General features: G+C 46.9%; 4 protein-coding genes across 4 annotated transcripts in view; 1 reads left to right on the top strand and 3 right to left on the bottom strand.

Annotated features, from left to right (window-relative positions):
- The first annotated feature begins 1010 nt into the window (after window positions 1–1010).
- Window positions 1011–4726, top strand: LOC114851244 (fibrinogen alpha chain-like). Its single transcript, XM_029142959.2, has 8 exons — window positions 1011–1169; window positions 1459–1563; window positions 1669–1852; window positions 1952–2097; window positions 2250–2348; window positions 2425–2589; window positions 2701–3328; window positions 3768–4726. Exons 1-8 carry the CDS (start codon window positions 1056–1058, stop codon window positions 4472–4474), a joined length of 2148 nt encoding a protein of 715 aa, XP_028998792.1. The 5' UTR covers window positions 1011–1055; the 3' UTR covers window positions 4475–4726.
- Window positions 4727–6780: 2054 nt separating this feature from the next.
- Window positions 6781–10151, bottom strand: fgb (fibrinogen beta chain). The gene is made up of 13 exons (XM_029142972.3): window positions 10024–10151; window positions 9775–9804; window positions 9603–9697; window positions 9422–9524; window positions 9138–9206; window positions 8902–9016; window positions 8726–8832; window positions 8544–8658; window positions 8348–8467; window positions 8145–8267; window positions 7974–8068; window positions 7646–7836; window positions 6781–7336 (listed from the first exon to the last, which is right to left on the bottom strand). The coding sequence occupies exons 1-13, from the start codon at window positions 10102–10104 to the stop codon at window positions 7105–7107; spliced, it is 1476 nt and encodes a 491-aa protein (XP_028998805.1). The 5' UTR covers window positions 10105–10151; the 3' UTR covers window positions 6781–7104.
- Window positions 10152–10833: 682 nt separating this feature from the next.
- Window positions 10834–15047, bottom strand: LOC114843871 (ladderlectin-like). The gene is made up of 9 exons (XM_055514178.1): window positions 15043–15047; window positions 14899–14943; window positions 13366–13416; window positions 12865–12930; window positions 12349–12415; window positions 11805–11911; window positions 11588–11722; window positions 11261–11366; window positions 10834–11077 (listed from the first exon to the last, which is right to left on the bottom strand). Exons 4-9 carry the CDS (start codon window positions 12928–12930, stop codon window positions 10977–10979), a joined length of 582 nt encoding a protein of 193 aa, XP_055370153.1. The 5' UTR covers window positions 13366–13416; window positions 14899–14943; window positions 15043–15047; the 3' UTR covers window positions 10834–10976.
- A 4094-nt stretch (window positions 15048–19141) lies between these two features.
- LOC114851276 (neurocan core protein-like) overlaps window positions 19142–20291 on the bottom strand; it is a 1729-nt gene continuing 579 nt past the window's right edge. The window contains exons 2-6 of the mRNA XM_029143022.3: window positions 20241–20291; window positions 20083–20171; window positions 19871–20005; window positions 19599–19782; window positions 19142–19344 (exon numbers count right to left, since the gene is read on the bottom strand). The exon at window positions 20241–20291 is cut by the window's right edge and continues 250 nt beyond it. Coding sequence (XP_028998855.1) covers window positions 19262–19344; window positions 19599–19782; window positions 19871–20005; window positions 20083–20171; window positions 20241–20291 — 542 coding nt within the window. The 3' untranslated portion in view covers window positions 19142–19261. The remainder of the gene's footprint in view (window positions 19345–19598; window positions 19783–19870; window positions 20006–20082; window positions 20172–20240) is intronic.

The raw sequence follows: 20291 nt of genomic DNA, 5'->3' as shown, positions 1-20291 counted from the left end.
CTTTCGTGTATGAACCTTGCCTGTCCCTGACGCTGTCTCTGCCTAACCTGGAATAAACCACCCTTTGATCACCGTCAACCTGTGTTACGCTGTGCATTTGGGTCCTCATCCGAGCGTTCGTGACATTTTCAGTGTTCATAAATAGTATAAGCAATAGATAACCAATCAACCTTACAAATTATAACCTTTATTTATTATATAGAATATTACATTCACTTTATTCACCTCGTGAATCCCACCAGATCTGTCAGTGAGGAACAAGCTCCGGGACCATGTCCCATATGTGGCTGCTCAGCTCCTGTGAGGGAGTGCATCAGACGCAGAGAACACAACTTCCCCAAGGGGATAAAGGAGGAATGACCTATCCAATTCCATGTAATCACATAACCATAAACTGATGATGTACAACAGGTATCTGAACAAAAACACAAGTTTTATGTGTAAAACTGCATTAACTTTATGTAATCTGTTATTTAACGCTAACCTGACTTTACATTAAATGTCAACTCTTAATAACAGGTATTTATGTGATAACTTAAAATTTACTTGAGATTAAATTACATAAAGTCTGAGTTTTAGGCCCGAGTACACACGCACACACACACACACACACACACACACACACACACACACACACACACACACACACACACACCTCCAGTCCTGGACTGGCGTTAATTCACCTGCTCTGATGGACCCACTCCCATGTTCCTGTTAGTTGTTACTTCACAGAAAAGTAAGACATTGATCATAATAAAGTTGTTGTATGTGGTGTACAAGTACCTACAACTAGGATAAGGTTCTACTGGTGCATCATTGCTTCAGTCATCATTGGCTCATGCACTTCCTGTCAGTGTGACGTGTCACTGTGCACCTGAAGGACACAGGGAAGTCATGTGACTGATCAGTGTTTGTGTTGCGTGTGTGGGTACAAACGCTCAGAACAGCAAACAGCCTCTGCATCGATCAGCAGCAGACGTTACACAACCCTGATCTGTACCCACACACGTTTCCAATGCTGATGAGTCACAAGCTCGTCAAACTGGAGGCTTCAAATGCTCTGCGGCAGCTTAGAGAAGCATTCAGTGACCAGCAGCGTGAGGAAGACGAAGATGGGACGGCTCACTGTGCTCGTCTGCCTCGCTGGGGTTTGTGTGGCTTCAGCCCTGGTGAGTCTCAGCGCCGCTATGTTAAACCAGTCCATGAACAAAATGGAAACTAAATGAAGGTGCCCACCTGGACCTGCTGCTAAAAACACTGGAACGTGCTGTAAAATGTACAAAACGTTTCTGGGCTTCACTTTGTCTTCTATGTTTGTTGATGTCAGAGGATTTAGTTGTTTACACTGTAACATCTACTACAACTGAAGCATTTTTTAGGTGCTTTGTAGCTTTATTTGTCCAGCAAAATAAAAGATGCTTCAGTTCTCGTTGACTGATTTAGTCGTTCTATCTCCAGGCCACAGTGCTTGATCCCAGAGGAGCTCGTCCGGTGGAACCCGCCACCCGTTCCGAGAAATGCGCCACTGAGAAAGAGTGGCCTTTCTGCACCGACGATGACTGGGTACAGCTTCTTTCACCCACCGCTTCCCTGCCTTCACATCAGCTCTGCTCGGTTCATAAAGCTGTTGGGTTGTTCATTCTTATCCTGTCTTGCCTCCTCCGTCAGGGCTATAAATGCCCGTCAGGCTGCAGGATCCAGGGTCTGATGGACAAGTACGAACACAGCCTGCTAAAGAAGATTGCCCATATTCGCAGCCTCCTGGATCAGAACAAGGCCAAGCATCGCTCTGCCGACCAGGTGTCCAAACAGACCTACGACTACCTGAAGGAGAAACTCACCACTGATGCTGGTCAGTCTGTGCTTCAATCCTATTCTACTGGGCTGTGTATTTTTGTCTGACTGCCTGCTTTTAAATCCATCCACAACGTTTCTTCTCTGTTTGTATCAGGTAACGACAACAGCTACTACGACTTGGCCCAGAACCTGCGTCAGAGTATCACCAACATGAAGATTAAAATCGACAGCCAGCTGCGGCGCTTGTCTTTGCTGAAAGATCGGGTCAAAGATCAGGTGGTGGAGATACAGAGGCTGGAGGTAAAATGGTGCTTTCAGGATGTTGAGTCTCTTCTGACGCGACTGTGTGAGACAGAGCACATGTTCAGCCTTGCTCCCGCCTGCATTATTTGATGTTGCATATAGATCCATTCATTTGTTAAGCAGCTTTTCCAACTGTGTGTGTCTGTCAGGTCGATATCGACATTAAGCTCCGTTCCTGTAAAGGATCCTGTGTACGCTACTCTGAGTATCAGGTGGACAAGGAGAGCTACGTAAACCTGGACAAGCAGGTACGGAGAGTCTCGATCCAGCCTTGGGTTGTAGCAGTGCTCTCAGTAAATGTTACCACATGGTGGGCTTTCTCAGATTACCCAGCTGGATGCTCGGGCGCCTCAGAACATCGAGTCCGTGGGGAGTCTGTATGTGATGAAGAGCAGGCCTCTGCAGGACGTGGTGGTGGACAGCATCTTTAAATCCAAGGACACTACTGGCAAAGTGGCAACGCAACAGAAAGAGGACTTTTTCCCTGATGTGAGTGACACATCACACCTGTTTAATGCTGAGTGCACGTTGCATATTGTAGACAGTTAGAACGTTGGTCCAGGAGATAACGCGTGTGTCTTTCTTCTTTTCCATCCTCAGGTAAAGACTGTCCAGTTGCTACTAGAGCACGAAGGCTCCAGCTCATCCCCAGCCACTATCTCCAAGGTTCCAGGTACTTCCTACTCTTCTTCTACATCATCGTCATCATCATCATCCTCATCCTCATCCACATCGTCGAAATCCATCACTGAGCTTGGAGGACGGGGCGACAGCGATTTGTTTGGCACAGGCCTGGAAGCCCTGGGGAAGCCCAGCACAAGCCACGTTTCCACCAAACAGATCTCCTGCACCAAGAGCATCAGGGGGACCATCGTCCACACAAAGGACGGGCCTGTGGAAAAGATGGAGGAGGTGATAGAGGGAGGTCCAGAGTGCCAGGACGCGACAACTTTCACCAAAGGAGGAATGAGTTCCCTGTTCCCCACCCTTACTCACACATCCTCATCCTCATCTTCATCTGTGTCCACCAAGACCATCCAAAGCGGTGGTGCTAAGGGAAGCCTCTTAGGAGACTCCAAAACAGAGTTTGGAGACCCGTTTGGCAGCGACGTCGGGATAGATCTTGGCGCATTCTTGACTGACAATGCCGAGGACGACCTTCCAGATTTCCATGCCCGAAGCGTGAAGAGCATGCGTGTCGAGCGCCAGGCCGATTATATAGGAAAAGGTACCAAAACACCAGAGCAGGAGTAAACACTCAGGCGTTTGGGTCCAGAGGGGCACGTTCAGCTAGACAGTTATCAGCTGGCCCCATGTACCCAAACACCAAGTGAGCACAGTCTTCATTACTGTTGGCTGCTAGAGTTCAGACGTACAAAGGTGAAGAGGAATTATTTTTATGTGTTTTAAATCTAATGGCAGGATATAATCTGTTCATTCCATTTTAACACATTTTCAATTAAATTCAGAGCTACACAAAGTAAAGTTTTCTTCTTGTCAGTTATTCTCCAAATATCACAGGGAACATGAATTTGAACGGGTGTGGCTAAAATCCTGCTGAGAGCTGGAAGCATGGGCAGAACCGGCGGGTCTTTAGGAAAGTGGTCCTTTGATAAACACGTGTTTAGCTAACTAGCGGTGTGCGGTGTGCCCCTCTCTGTTTGCAGATTGTGTTGAAGCCTACCAGAACCACCTGGCAGGGGAAACTAATGGCCTGTTTAAGATCAGACCTGGTGGCACCGACTCCACTGAGGTAGTTCAGGTTTACTGTCAGCAGGAAGGGCTAATGGGTGGGTGGGTGCTAGTCCAGCAGAGACAAAGTGGTCTCAGCTTCAACCGCACCTGGGCCGAATACCGCAACGGCTTTGGTTCCGTCAACGCACAGGGCATCGGGGACGTCTGGTTGGGCAACCAGAACATCCACCTTTTGACCAAGGATGGTGAAACCATGCTGAAGGTGGAGCTGGAGGATTGGGAGGGGGGCTCGGCCAGCGCTGAATACACGGTGAGGGTGGGTTCGGAGGAGGAGGGCTACGTGCTACACGTGTCTGGGTACACGGGCGACGCCGGGGACGCGCTGGTGATGCCAGCGTCCAACACGGCGTCGCATCTGTCCCACAACGGAATGAAGTTCAGTACCTTCGACAAGGACAGCGATAAGTGGGAGGAGAACTGTGCGCAGGTGTTCGGAGGTGGGTGGTGGTACAACAACTGCCAAGCAGCCAACCTCAACGGGATCTATTACAAAGGCGAGTACGACCCCAAGAAAAACGCCCCCTACGAGGTAGAAAACGGAGTGGTGTGGGTGACCTTCAAACCCGCCACCTACAGCATGAAGACGGTGCGGATGTTCCTCCGGCCGGCGGCCTTTTAAACACACATGTTCCTCAACCGACCGTGAAGTTGAGGCTAAATATTTGAAGGGTCAAAGTTCTCGTCCTCGTGGACTATTGATGAGCTCGTGAATCATTGTAGGATTTCAAAATCATGTCAAACAGAGTCAGTGATTGTTTGTGTCCTTCTGTTAACTTTAAGCTTTTGTAACAACAACGTTGTTTGTTAAAATCGCTCGACCCGATGTTCTGCTGAACTCTGCCCAGTCAATAAAGACCCAGTGTTCACTGCAGCTGCTGTGGTTTGTGGTCTCGTTTCTGTCTTTGCAAAGCACTAAAGGTTGTCGTCCAAGATGACGAAGTATAAAACGCATAATTACCTTATACTTATACTATAACTAATTATAATTAACCATTAAGTGGCCGCACTGAAACAGTGTTACTTAAATGATCAAAGAAACTCCTATTAAAAACTGTTGATCTGTTTATTTAACGTAAAATATTTCAATTACACACGTTCTAATCTGCAAAACCACTTTATCGCTGCAAAGTGATGCACCACTAAGACATTAAGATGTTTATTGCAGTTAACAGATCTTCAATGCATGAACTTTAACACAGACAGAAGTGTTTTATTTGTAGATTCAAAGGTACTGTACAAGTCACATTTCTGCAGATGTTTCACAATAACAATTTTGAACTCTTCTGCTCAACTGTAACTAAACTGAAATGAAAATACAAGTAACAAACATTTTAACAAAAATTATTTAGAGGTTTGTTTTTTTTCCTCTAACAAAAAATAACACATTAATTTATTTCATTTAAATCTCCTCAGTTAATACCCACACACACGTGCGATATGATCAATGAAGGCAAATTGTTTCAAGTTTTCAGTTTTAGTGAAACTCTTCTCTACTGTATGTTTTAATCTGCAGTCTGCATAAGGGTGAAGCCACAGAGCCTCGAGGAGCAGCCGCCCACAAACAGCTGGACCCACAGAGGAGCACGGTGCTGACCAGGAGCAGACGTCGCTCTGTGTCCAGATGAGGACTGGGTAAGAACGCACACACACACACACACACACACACACACACACACACACACACACCTGAAGGCCTCTAAATGCCCCTCAGGCTGCAGACTCCACAGTCTGATCTCACAGATGGAGCGTGAGGTGGAACTAAAACTGTGGAAGCTGTGTAAGATGGCAAAGAAGTATGAAGATGCAGCTGACAGACACATGACGGCAGCGACGCACATCCGCGACTCAAACCGCAGGATGACGACCACCACCAACAGTAGGATAGGATTCACACGAGGCAGCGTCATCAGTCACAGCATTCATTCATTCACACTCATCATTTCACCTCCAGTGCAAGAAGTGAGGTTTGTGGAGCAGGCAGACGGTTTGTCCAGGAACCTCACGTCGCTATGGAAACGCTCATCAAACCTGTCACAGAAAATCAAGGAGCTGCGACGCAGCTGGAGGATTTGTGTGGACTGGAGGTGAAGCGTCTGTGCTGCTGGAAGCCGGGCCTCCGCTCCCTCCTGTCTGCGCTGCGCGGGTGTTGACATGTGCTTGCGTCTGCAGGCACACGTCGACATGAAGCTGCGGGCGTGTTCTGGGTCCTGCCGCTCGGTGCTGTCGTTCACGCTTGCCGGCGCCACCGATGAGGAGCTTCAGACCGGCGTGAAGCAGCTGGAGGCTCTGAGGCAGAGCAGCAAAGGTCCGTCCAGCGTCCCACGGCTCAGGCTGCAGCCTGTGAGGACCCCCCCCCCCGCCCCGAGGCCGGCCCGGGGGGGGGGGGGGGGCACAGAGGCGCTTGGTTCTGGAGGCGTTTGGACCGGGCAGATGATGGTTCACACCTACGATGAAAGCAGCCGGGACGGGTTGGACGTGTGTGACTGATGGAACCAAGCGTCTGCAGAGGTTTGAGGCCGTGCTCCAGTCTCAGTGTCCAGCTGCAATAAAAACTCAGACTCAAACTGTTGTACGTTTCATGAACAAGGATCTTTCTATAAAGCTGACAAACAAACTGCTTTATTAAAATGTCCACACATTGTTTATTTACAGTAAACTCACTAGTTCAAATGTGCAGCTTTACATATTAGCTACTGTTTTTACACCAGGCTGTTTATTATTTCAGCGTCTTTCTAACACAGTCCACTTATTGGCTGGTTTCCTCTTATGCCTCTATATTGGTCCTAGTTTGCATATCTTCATGTGTATTTATATAAAACCTCCTAAACTCCTGTTTTGCCTTCTTCATTGTTGTTGCTGCACATGTTTTATGATGTGTTTGGTTTCCAGGTAGTTCAGGTAAAATTAAAACCACAGGAGACAGAGGTTTGTTCCTCAATTTATTGAGTCATCAACTAGACCTGTTCACTGAAGACGCACGTCACAATAACAGCACATTAACACAATAACAGCACATTAACACAATAACAGCACATTAACACAATAACAGCACATTCACTGAACATTTACTTTGTACTTTGTCACATTATTTTTATATTTATTCTTGAGTTTCCATTAAATGTTGAATATTTAGGTTTGAGTTAGAAATAGAGGAAACGTTTAAATAATGAAGCCGTGACTGTTTGAATACTTTTGTCTTTTATTTTGGCAGGTTCCTGTTTGTGTTACAGCTGACGCCCTCCGGCTCGTCTACTTAGAGGGGAAGAAAGGCCTGATCTTCATGCAGATGGCTTTGAGTGAGTACCAGCTGCCCTTCCAGTTCATCCACACCACACCATCGTCTGTGCCATGCTTGGCCATGTGGCGCGTGTAGGACCCGCCCATGTAGTATCGGCCGTTGGGATTGGCCGAGTGGCAGCGGTTGTACCACCAGCCTCCCCCGTCCTCCTTGGAGCACTGCTTGGAGGGATCGCCAGGGGTCCTGATCAAACAGGCAGAAAGATGTGAGACAAGCCAAGTAGTAGGTGCATTCACTAAAATAAACAATGTTTTGTTCTAGCTTTGACCCACAGGGTGTGAGCAGCTCTAGTAACTGGGCCTAAAACCATTAAGAGCCCTGTAGACCAGTAGAAGCATCTAATATCCATTCTAAAGCCCACCAGCAGCCACCGCAGCGCCGTGTGCCTCTGTCTGGTCCTTGTCGGTAAAATGGCTGCTGACTTGTAACTGATCAACGACCAGAGCGGAGAAAGTTATAGTTGCCATTTCATAAGAGCCCAAAAGCAGTCACCAGTTGTCGTTGTCTCGGTCGTAGGTGCTGAACATCATGCCGTGGTGTATGGTCATGGTGCGGTTCACACCAGACAGCTGAGAGGCTCCTTCCAGCCAACTGTTGCCCGCGGTGCCGGAGTAGCCTTCGACCGACAGCAGGTAGCTGGACGCCTCCGATTGGACGGTGAACTTGCGGTACTGGGCGTGGACCTGGAACAGGAAGCCAGTCAGTCTCAGTTCTAGGAGGTGTCGTGTGTGATTACAAACCACAGCACTTTAAAGCCTCTGCTTTTATGTTCTACCAAAGGCTGGTTCCTTTCTGTGCTAGTGAGAGGCTGGAGACTCGCCTTGGCTCCCGTCCAGTCCTGCATCTCTATCAGCACCTCGGTGGGACCCATCTTGGTCAGCTGGCTGATGCGGTCGTTGCCCAGCCAGTATTCACCTGTCGGACAAGCAGCGAAGAGGCGTCAGAGGCCGTGAGCAGCTGGAGCGACAGGAGCTCTGATGGTTCCACCTACCTGGAGTCTCACAGTGACCCTTCCCAGCGTCAAAGGCGATGTTCCCAAACCCGCGCCGGTACTCATCCCAGCGCCGGCCAAAGTCCACGCTGCCGTCCAGCCTGTTCTGGATGACGAGCCAACCTGGGAACGACGAGGAGCTTTCATCACGCTGAATGCAGACAAGCTCGGGCTTAAACGGCTCCGATGGACCACACTCTTACCTCCGTTCTGGGTTGTCTGGTCACAGTAGACCTTGTAGGGACGCGTGGAGGCGTCAGGCCTGACCAGGTACATCTGCGAGTCTTTCCCCCCACGGCGGTAGATGTCCTCACACTCCTTACCTGGACCCAAACATGCTCAGAGCTCTACTGAAGGCTTTGCTGGTTAAAGCTTAGCCGCAGGGAGCGTGGGACCTACCTGACACCACGGGAATGGGACATTTGGTCCTGCACGGCTCTTTGCAGTCCTCCTTCTGGGTCTGGATGGCCTTCTCCAGTCTCTGGATCTTCTGCCTGATCTTGTCCAGGACGCCCTGCAGCCACAGAGCGTGATGCTTCGTGCTCTCACAGCTTATGCTGGATGCACTCATCCTCTCTTACCTGCAGCACTCTGATGTTGGACGGGAAGACGGTGTCGACGGTCTCCTTGATGTAGGCGTGCTGCTCCTCCACCTTATCGGTGTACTCACCCACCACCCTGCTGTTGTCTGACAGAGCAGGCAGGGATTATGCTGATGCTAATTAGCTGAGATGAGCTCTAGGTTTAGTGGTCTCACCCGTCACGAGTCTCTGCCGCTCCCTCAGGGAATTGGACAAACTGGTGACGTAGTTGACGAGAGTGTTGGAGGATCTCGACAGCTCCTCCACCTGAGGCTTGAGATCAACAATGCTCTACAAGAAATGAATACAGGTAAATTCCATCAGTTTAGAAACTGCATCCAAATACAGCTTTAATGTTTGGCAGCATTTAGGAAAAACAAATAATTTGATAAGTGTCAGTCAATGAATTTACCGCCTTGATGCTCCTCTCCTGTTTGAGCAGCGTGGTCTTCAGCTCACAGCCGGTGGGACACAGAACACCCTGGTGGACACAAACACATGACTAGCTGCCACTAAAAACGATTCATTATTATCTTTCTGTTTTTCTAATGTTTGATTTTCATCATTCATCATTTTCATCATTTCTTGACATTTATGTTTAAATCTCCATAAACAGGATCATGAAACGGCCTGATGAGGTGGAGCTGAGGCAGCCGAGCCTAAACGCTGTGTGGACTGTGTGAGCCGGTGCCCTACCAGCCTGTCGTCGGCGTGGGCGCATCCTCCGGCCTCCGGCTGCTCCACCTTCTCCTGCGTCTCTGATCGGCCGACCGGAGCTGGAGTGGGTCGTCCGCGGTAACTGGAGGTCAGACCGGCGCCGTCAGGCTTCACTTTGATGCCTGTTTGTGCCTGTTTTTGCTGTCAGCTGTGGACTCACCTGCCGCCTCCGCCCACAGGGGGCGGGACGTAGCGGGGGGCGGTGTAGGCGTCCTTCGCTAGTGGACGGTGACCTCGAGCGTCTACAGCAGCGCCCTGGTTGAGGAGAGAAGCACGATGAGGCCACGCACCAAAGCAACGGAGGAAAATCTGAGCCGTCATGTCGTACGTACGGTTCCAGCGTCTGGGGCTGAGCTTGTTTCCTGTGGAGGAAATAATCCCTTAGACAGTGAAACTTATGATGCATAAATAATCCTTTCATTTACATTTCTGATCTTTTCAATCCAAATGTTACAATATAATGATGCATTTTATCATTTAAATCTGAAACTACAAAACAAGCAGGTTTCCTTGAAGTCCCGCTGCATAAAACAGGAGCCTTGTGGATCTTTTCCCTTTCGTTCACGCTTCATGACACTCACCGTCTCTTCTTCATCGTAGTCTATGTTGCCTTGAGCGCAGACGGCCCACACACACACACACAGTAAGAGCAGCTTCCTCATGATGGCACGTCCTCTGAACTCCGTCGTTCTGACGCAGGCAGCTTTTATGCTCCGCTTTCGTCCTCCCACTCATTGATGTGAACTCAGCCTGAGTCACGTCTGTACGCGGTCCAGTGTGAGGGACAAAAGGGCAGCGGGGCCTCGTTTACTGATGAGTCAGCATGTGTTCAACAGATGTGTGAGTCCAGTGATTTAAACCAACGCTGTCGTATTAAGAACCACAGCAAAGCAGCTTCGCTGTCGCTGAAGTGATGCCACGCACAGAACTGAGATGATGAACCTTTAGTTATTTATAAATCTCTTTGCAGAGTCCTGCATTCACTGAACTGCAGTGGCTCCACTGGATAAAACAACAATGTTCATATCGATTTGTCTGAGGATTCACTGTTCAGACTCTGACCTGAGTTCAGGTTCGTCACTGTTGGGAAGCAACTGTTTGAGCCCAAAGGGGAAAGTTATGAAATCACTGACCTCTACACACAAACTGTGCAAACACACGCTTGTGTTATTGGACAGAATGTTTTCATGCAGTTGAACATTTGTGGTGAATCCTCATCTGAACATTGTCACTGTCTCATCAGACTTAAACTGGGTATTTGGGTTTCGATGGGATGACGTAAACACTTGTACAGTGTCTAATGTTCTTCTCTAATGTGAGCAAACATTGGTCAATGTGAAGTAACGGAGGCTGCTGAAACACAAAGCTCCACACACAATAAGACGCCTTCAGCGACTTCAAAGATTTAATTTTGGCTTAAAAAGATTTTCAGCAAATGTGACTGACAGAGCTCCGACCGAACAGCTGTGATTGGGGACGTCTAATGATCAGACTCAGATGAAGGCAGGAAGGTCAGCGTCCACGCGCGCCTCTCCTACTCCTGGTTTCTGGGGGCGTCGGGTGGAGCTGAGAGGCTCTTGGCACAAACGAAAGGCAGAGGATCCCTGCAGGAGGTGGGGAACCACTTCAAGTCGTCTGGGAACGAAGGAACACAAAGAACTTGGAACGTCACATCTGTGTCTCAGACTGATTGAGGTTTCATCTTATTACAGTTTTAATCTGCATCAGGGACCAGACGCATTTCACACAGTGAAGCGTGAAGACGAGGACATGAAGAGCAAAGATCCAGCAGCTTGTTTGCTCCCAGTGATTGCTTACATTCGTAGTTCATCCTCAGACAGTTGTTGTCCTTGTCGTCGTGGACGTTCTCGGCCCAGTTGTTATAGTCAAAGTCAGACCCGTCGCTCCACATCCAGAATCCAGGCTGCAGCAGAAAGAAGCAGCTGCAGGTTAATTTCCTGTTTATTCAAATTTAAATCTGTAACATTTAGTGATCCCTTCATTAAGTCTGCTGGAGTTTGTCCTGAATGTGATTCAAATCAAGCTGCAGTATTTTTAGGGGCTGCACAGAAACCGTGTTGTTTGACCCAAAGTACTATTTGGGTCACGTTAAGTCTGTAAACGCTGACATCCGCAGTTCCGTACACGTATGGAGTCGAAGCCGCCCAGCCAGCTCTGGGGGAAGTTGTGGGTGTCTCCTCTGGTCAGAGACATGAGGAAGTGATTCCCCTGCTCACAGTGGACCGACGCCAGGTTGGCTCCGTCGAACTGGCAGTAGACCTGCAGTGAACAGGAGACGAGAGTCCGAGTCAGGAACCCGCCCGAGAGCCGGCGCTGAACAGCTCCGTCAGCATCACCTCACCTCAGCATCCACCCACGCCTTCGGGGTGCTGACGAACAGGTAACAGTGGTCTCTGAACTGGGACCAGCCGTGGGGACAGTGGTGGTGACTCTCATCGCTCTCACTGCCTACAACAATCAGAGCAAAGGCGTGTGATCTCTCCCACCTGCTTCCTTTCACTCATGTCTCATGTTTGTTTCATGCGTTCCGTCTCTTTGTTCTGTGCTTCATGTGTAAATGTTGCACGTCGTATGTTTTCCCTGTTTGTTTTGTGTTGTGCTTGTAGTTACTCGTCTTAAAGTGTGTTAGTAGCTTTTCCCTGAAGGTACTTTCTTTTAGTTTCACCTGTTGTATTTTACTATTGTGTGTTCATGTTGTGGGTTTTCTCCTGGTGCTTGTGGGTCGTGGTTCTAAGTCTCTAACTGCTGCTTCCTGATGCTGAAAGCCTGTTTTTGCAGGTTATGCATCAGAAGGCAGTGAGGAGAAATATCCAAATGTAAATATTTACCCTTGAACAGTTTGTTCCATAAAAGGATTCTATATAAATAACAGACTCATCACTCACTACGGATGTCGCACGGAGTCCGGTTCTGTGGACTCGTCTTCTTCCTCACTGCTCTTTGATGCGTTACCTGGAAAAACATAGGTCACGGTTCACTGTTAGGAAGCGATGGTTAAAGCACGTGAATACGATCGCTGTGTGTCTGGATGAGAAGCTGTTACTGTTTATAACCGTTTGAACATCCAGAGGAAATGAGTGACATGAATTATAATAATCTTTTATTTATTTATTCCATATTTACAAAATGTGCGAACAAATAACAAATTTTCTGTGCAACATTTGTGCAAACCGGTTCAATACAATAATACCCATTACTGTGCAATAACCCTTCAATGACCTCATACTCACTCCACCTGCACTGTGCTGCGTTGTACTGTATTCTCTATAATCTGTACTGCTGTTGTGAGAAGTAATTTCCCCACTGCAGGACTATTAAAGGTTTTTTCTTATCTCTTATCTTAAATTAGGAAAAAAAAAACTCAATGAGTGAATACTTATTTAAAAACAGCGATCACTCACTGCTGTCGTCACAGTCAGATTCCGATTCTTTGTCTTCGTCTTCCTCAGTTTCATCTGATGCGTCATCTGGAGAAACGTGATGTCATTAATTTAGCCATCAGGAGGAAAAAGATAAGGATTATGTTTCTCTTATGTGATGGTGGCGATCGCACTGTTGTTTGTGAAGATTTTGGCTGCTCACTGTATGAATGTATTATTTAACTTATTAACTTATTATAAATATGTGAAACTGTAACTGCACTGGTCACTCACTGCTGTCGTCAGAGTCAGATTCTGATTCTTTGTCTTCGTCTTCGTCTTCCTCACTTTCATCTGATGCGTCATCTGGAGAAACGTGATGTCATTAATTTAGCCGTCAGGAGGAAAAAGATAAGGATTATTTTCTCTTATGTGATGGTGGCGATCGCACTGTTGTTTGTCTAGATTTTGGCTGCTCACTGTAATGGATTATTTGACCTATTATTATAAATATGTGAAACTGTAACTGCACTGGTCACTCACTGCAGTCCTCACCCTCCGGTTCCTCCGACTGGTTTCCTTTGTGATGGCTCCCTGTGAAAACATACTTCAAATTAATTTAGTCTACGAGACACAAAAACAACATACTGTAATATTATCAGTAGTGACGTTGGTGTTAATCTTGTACATGTTGAAAGTAGTAAATGTCAGATCCAGAGTCATGTCTAGTACTCGTGCTCATTTCCTGTTTTATTTTGGTACTTTTGGTTTTATTTTGTTTCCTGTCTACCTTAGTTCTTTCTAGTTTTACTTATCTAGTCATGTGATTCACCTGCTGTTGTCTCTTAATCATCATTCCATATATTTACGTACTAATATTCACCACACTCGTTGCCAGACTACCGTTCAGGCTTCCAGCATTAGTAGTAAGTCTCTGCTTTGGTTCCTGTGTCTGTTTTTAGATCTGGCCTCTGTCCTGTCCCTGTCAGTACTTTTGCTGGAGATTGCCTTTCTGTTGTGCCGTTCTGGTCCTAATCAGCCTAATTTTGTTACAGTTCGTCCCTCCGGCCTGCAGGGGGCGCCTTGAGTTTTGGTCCTGTCTTGTAATTAGTGTTATTATTTCCATCTGTGTATTTAGTATTTAAGCTCCTAGTTTGAGTTGAGTCTTTGTTGGTCCATTGTTCACTTTTGCGTCGTTATGTCCATCAAGCTCCTTGTGTGAAGGTTTGTTTGTCCGTCCCTGTTCTGTGTTCAGTATTGGGTATTTGTTTATTCATTAAACCGTTTATTGTTCCGTTCTGTGTGTGGGTCGTGCATTTAGGTCTCCCTCCCCAGTTGTTTGTTGGCCTCAGCGGCCAGTTTGCCCGTTCATGGTGAGTGCAGTTTAGGAAGTTTAGTTTGCCCTAGTTTGTAACAGATTTTACATTCTTAATTATTAAGTCCTGTCTTTGAACATTTGGGTCATTCCCTTGAAGTTCTGTCGTTTTTGTGACACTAAATGTTATAAGTGACATTCAAGTAGTAAAAGCACGTCAGTATCAACTATGATACTGACTGTGTGGTTTATGGCTGTAGTTTAGGACATTTGGGTGAGAAGCTGAGTTACTAGTTTATAGATAGATTTATAGCTATGACATAGATGTCAGAGGATGTGACCAGTTACCACAGTATACATGGGTATAGACCATGTGGTCAGTAGCATTATCTTGAAAACAGACATGTGCTCCTTTAATTAATAAAATACTAGAAACCACTGTAGTAGGAACGACTAGTGACACCAGAGAGTCAGCCTTTGTGTTGTAGTTGATGAAAGAGACACATGTCATTTGCTCCTAGATAGTTTATTTTATAACAATACTCTCATGATACAATATGTCTACTTTCAAACTCCCTCCTGAGGTTTGTTTTTGCCCTTTTAACTGTATTTTCGTTGTTGTAGACCAACTGCGGATGCTGAAAGTTGTGATTCCTACATTATGTTTGAGGAGATTTTTACTTTTGGGAGGTACATTACCATGCAAATGGTATTGTTAAGATATGTTTTTTATGAATACATTTATTTACATCGACACTCACCAGAATTACCAGTTGGTTCTGGAGGCGGGTATGGCTGATTCCCACCTGAACAAAGACCCTCAATTAAAACTTCATTTATGATCAGGGCTCCATAGGTTATGATTAGCTTTATATACTGCAAACACACGTTAAGGATTCACTCACCACAGGTCAGTTGTTGTGTTGGTGGAGTCGTGGTGTTTGGTAGCATCTTTCCGCTGATGACGTCAACACACCAGCAGTAGCCAGTTGAACCATTGCATTGCTTTGGGATGAAGTTCCCATTGGAGTCACATTGGGGGCAGGAGAATCCAGGACGGGGTTTGCTGCAGTTTTGTTGCTCAATATAGCAGAGTCCTATGTGAAAACAATGATAGTACATCCATTCATTTGATCACTTTATCTGTGATCTGGCTGCTACAGCTCCTCCTGTGTGTAGGAGGTCCAATGGGAGGACAGGCCTATGTCCTGCATTTGGCTGAGCCGGTCCCCCAGGGGCATGAACCCAGACACCAGGTTCTAGCCCAAACCCCAGTCCTGCTTCCAGGATGGGGCCCTGACTGTGCCATAACAGGAACCATTCTTAGTCTGTCCCATCACTTTGCATTTACCCAGACATTATCCCAGACAATGTAGATCACAAGGTCACTGGGGCACAGAAACACCCCCACCAGCTTATGAGGACGACTTAAGGAGGAATCACCTACTGTATATTTATGGTTATAACATAAGGCATCACTCACCACAGGTGAGTTGTTGTGTTGGTGGAGTAATCGTGTTTGGTAGCATCTTTCCGCTGATGATGTTAACACACCAGCAGTAGCCAGTTGAACCATTGCATTGCTCTGGAAGGAAGTTCCCGTTGGAGTCACACTGGGGGCAGGAGAAACCTGGCCGAGGTTTGCTGCAGTTTTGTTGCTCAGTTTCGCAGAGTCCTGTGTGAGAAAAGTGATAGTACCTCGGTTCATTCAATCACATGGTAAAAATATTACAATCAAGCTTCAATCCATGTCCAATAGCATCCCCACGTCCCAGGAATGACCTTCGGCCTTTGTCCTCACGCAGGCTTTGTCTCACTAGACCTGCTGGTACCCAACCACAACCTGTCCACCTGTTCTGCAGTGTCTCACACCATCCAAGCTCCATAGGACCTTTCCTCCAGCTTGACCTCTTACGCCCATCATCTAAGGCTAAGGCCGATGTTGCTGCCATGATGGGCACTGAAGACTTTGCAGCTACAGGTTGAGCAGCTGGCAATTGGACTCAAATCAGAGGGTTGAATGTTGCTTGATATTTGATCTGGCTGCTACAGCTCCTCCTGTGGGTAGGAGGTCCAATGGGAGGACAGGCCTATGTCATGCATTTGGTTGAGCCGGATCGGTCCCCAGAGGCATGAACCCAGACACCAGGTTCTAGCACAAACCCCAGTCCTGCTTCCAGGGTGGGGTCCTGACATCCTTAGTCTGTCCCTTCACTTTGCATTTAGCCCCGGACAACTTACATCACAGGGTCACTGGGCACAGAAACACCCCCACCAGCGTATGAGGACGGTTTCACAAGGAGCAGACCACTGTATATTTATGGGTATACCATGAGGTATCACTCACCACAGGTCAGTTGTGGTCCTGGTGGTGTCATTGTGTTCGGTAGCATTGTTCCATAGGTGACGTTAACACACCAGCAGTAGCCAGTGGAACTGGAGCATTGCTGTGGCAGATAGTTCCCGTTGGAGTCACACTGGGGGCAGAAGGATCCTATCACGGTGTGGTTGCATGTCTGGTTCACAGACTCACAGGTGGGCGTTTGAAGGGTGGAGTTGAGTGGAACGGCTCGACTCAGCGTCAGGATGGTGCACAGTGTAATAGACACACCGATCACCTTCATTGCAACGACGACTGTTAATATGATGTAGCAGCTGGTCCTGACAGAAAGAGAACCATCCAGAACCATGTGTCATTTGTTTTCAACCACATTAGTAACATGAAGACACTGGTACATGAAGAATAACACAAAGGAAACAGCCTGATCCTGGTCAAAGCATATACAAACTATGAGGAGTCACAAATTACTCTGTTTTACCACTAAAACAACACAATAAGAGATACCATTATAAAATGGAGGCAGGTTAGCGATGACATGTCAAGGCAGAAATGATGTCATTGTGTATTGATTGCTTTTCTGTTTCTGATCCTTCTTAATATGACTGTCCATAACTTCTGTGTGCAAATAAAAATATTTAACATGTTCCTGCAAATGAAGCTTTAAAATACCTGGAGAAGTTCTGAGCAGTCTCACCTATATAGCGTTAGTCCTGTTTGGAGAAATAAAGAGTACACACTCACTTTCTTTCCAGTTCAGCTGAGGTGTTGTGACACATTTGCTGCTTCTCTGCCTTTTATTTTGACAGAGCGTCGGCTCTTCTCATTTCTATTCCCTGATCGACGCCATAGCGTTGACGTCAAAGGTCACAGTAACAAAGACATCGACTTTTACATTGCGTCTATAAAGTGTATAGAATTTCTTACTTTTGTAGCTGAGAGTTTTGCGTTTCTTCTTCGACGCGTTCAGACTCATTGTTCTCAGTGTATCGGCTTTCTGGCCTCCTTTGTTTGAGCCTTATAGTCGTCAGGCTCCTCAGAACGTACACGCAAGGAAATCAAGAGTTCAATGCACCAGTTTTGTGTTTTTATTTCATTTCCTGAAACTCTAGTAGACGAATATCACGAGATTCAGCTAAAAGAGCATCTTAGTGAGGTTTGTGTGTTTCACACTTGAAGCTAAGCAAAACAGCGGTAATAAAAATAAATAAATATTTAAAAAATTAAAAAAAACAATAAATTAGTGCGCACACAGTAACATAAGTCACATCAATATAAAAGCTCCAGCATAAGCTCCAGGCCAAGTGTAAAAAGTAATAACATGTAGACTTAACAGACAATTCACCTTATACATATTTCTCTCCTACACACTCGTTATTGTTCCAGTGTTTTATCAATTAACCTGTTATGAAGTCCCCTCCACCTCTCCACACTTTTGTGGTGGATTTATGATTCCATTTTGTCACCTAGGCATATCACTTCACCTTACAGCAGACTCACCTACTGTATCTGGTTATATAAACCAATCTGGGCTCCAACAATCACAGCAATCACGCTTAATCCCGTACATGGGGTCGTGAGGGTGCTGGATCCCATCCCAGCTGTTTATGGGCGAGAGGCAGGGTGCACCCTGCACAGGTCGCCAGCTCATCGCAGGCAATTTCAGAGTGACCAATCAATGCATGGCTTTGGACTGTGAGAGGAAGAACCCGGAGAACCCGGAGAGAACCCACGCGAACTCGGGGAGAACCTGCAAACGCCACACACAAAGTCCCCCGGGCCGCCTCCGGGAACCTTCTCGCTGTGAGGCGACAGTGCTGCCCAACGCACCACCGTGCTGTCGCTTAAATCACAAGAACCATAAATCACAAATTTAGACAAAACTTTTTCTGCTACTCTTGAAGACTGCCAGCAGGATTTCCCTCAAGTCTGAGCTCAAAATGCCCAGAAACTGCCCTCACTCCAACTCCATTGTTTTAGCTTTGGTGACCAAAGAGAAAGCATCTGTTCCTACTGTTAGAAACCAGTATGACCAGTATGAACTCACCATAGCACCTGTTGACACTCCTCCACATTTTCAAACCTTCAATTTGCTATCAGTCTTTAGACCTTAAAATGGTGCCAGGTTCATGCTGTTCTTTACCAGCGTGGATGGAGGAGGTTAAAGCAGAGACTGAGGATCAACAGGTGAACACAGGTGACACTGTGTTATGACTGATTGAGCGTGTTCACGTACTTGCATGTTCATGTTCATTGTGTGTTGTTTGAAGGATAAATTAGCTATTTTAATTAGCTATAGCGACTATCTTTCAACTGTTTTGACACGGTTAGAACCTTTACAAACAAAGCGTGTCATTTTGAAATTGGAGCAGCTGTTTATCTGTGTGTGAACTGTTTAGAGAATGTGGACGGTTGCGTGAAAGCGATCAATAAAAACTGTCAACTGAACCTTTAATACACACACACGCAGACAGAATCAAACACACATACACATATAATGTAAGGATGAGGGATGCTGATGTAGCCGGTCTTCTTCATGCCAGCATGTAATAAAACACACATGATTCATCAAACTTTGAGGTTTTTGATCCTGCAGGTTTGCTACAAGTCCATAAAACACCACATCATAATTAATTTGAGACACAAACGATCGTTTTAGTGCCAGAGATGATTTATTTCTTGTGTTTTTTTGTCTTTATATTGTCAGTACAGTCCTAACAACACACGTTACTGCTGTTACTACAAGGATTCCTGAACCAGACGAGTGGACGGCTGCAGCCTGGAGCTCAGTGGTGAGCACGATGCGCCTTCTTGGCACAAACGAAGGGGAGATATGTGGTGCAGGAAGCATGGAACCACGTCAAGTCATCTGCAAAGTAAAACACAGACGTGAACGCTTCGCACGTTTAAATAGTGAACAATGTTCCTAAGCTTCTGATGGGACTAAGCCTCTAAGGACACGAGTGTAGAGTGACATCAGCTCCGATGAATCTGTGACTACGTTCCGGTTTCCCTGCAGATGTCAACATTAGTTCAGCTTCAGTCTGGTTCTGTTCTTTCTGCCAGTCTCTCAGCACCAGCTGAGTCAGCTCTTCTGATGTCCATCAACACACGTTTACTCACATTCATAGTTAATCTTCAGGCAGTGGTCGTTGCTTTGAGGTTTATCATGGTGGTCGTCACCGCCGTCACCGTCGTCACCGCCGTCACCGCCGTCACCGTCGTCACCTCCTTCCTCTCCGTGGGGGTTGTTGTACCAGTTTTCATAGTTAAAGTCAGAGCCGTCGCTCCACATCCAATATCCAGGCTGTGGATCGATGGACACACACTGAGCTCAGGTACATATTCATGTATAAGATCAGATCTAGTGGTGGTGTTTTGTTGCTACATCCTACATGTATGGCATCGAACCCTCCCAGCCAGGTCTGAGGGAAGTTGTTGGTGGAGCCTCTGGTCAGAGACATGATGAAGTGATTCTCCTCCTGGCTGTGGACCGACGCCAGGTTGCCTCCGTCAAACTGACAGTAAACCTGAAGAACCCACATGAGAACACTTTGCACTTATGAGAGACTGTTTGGAGATGCAACGGGCCGAGTCGGAACCTCACCTCTGCTTCGATCCATTTCTTTGGGGTGCTGATGAAGGTGAAGCAGGTCTCCCCGAAGTTGGACCAGCCGTCGGGGCAGGACCAGTGTCCTAGGACAAGAGAAGGATGGGTTCAGTGGCGTTTGATGGCCCGAGCAGGAAGCTGTGAGCGCCGCGCACCGAGCTCGTCACAGTCGACCCGCGGGGTCCCGGGCGGCGTGCTGGTGCCTG

The sequence above is a fragment of the Betta splendens genome, chromosome 2, assembly GCF_900634795.4.
Source record: "Betta splendens chromosome 2, fBetSpl5.4, whole genome shotgun sequence".
NCBI lineage: Eukaryota > Metazoa > Chordata > Actinopteri > Anabantiformes > Osphronemidae > Betta > Betta splendens.
The sequence above is the reverse complement of the archived record's forward strand: the minus strand, read 5'-3'. Positions and strand labels throughout refer to the sequence as shown.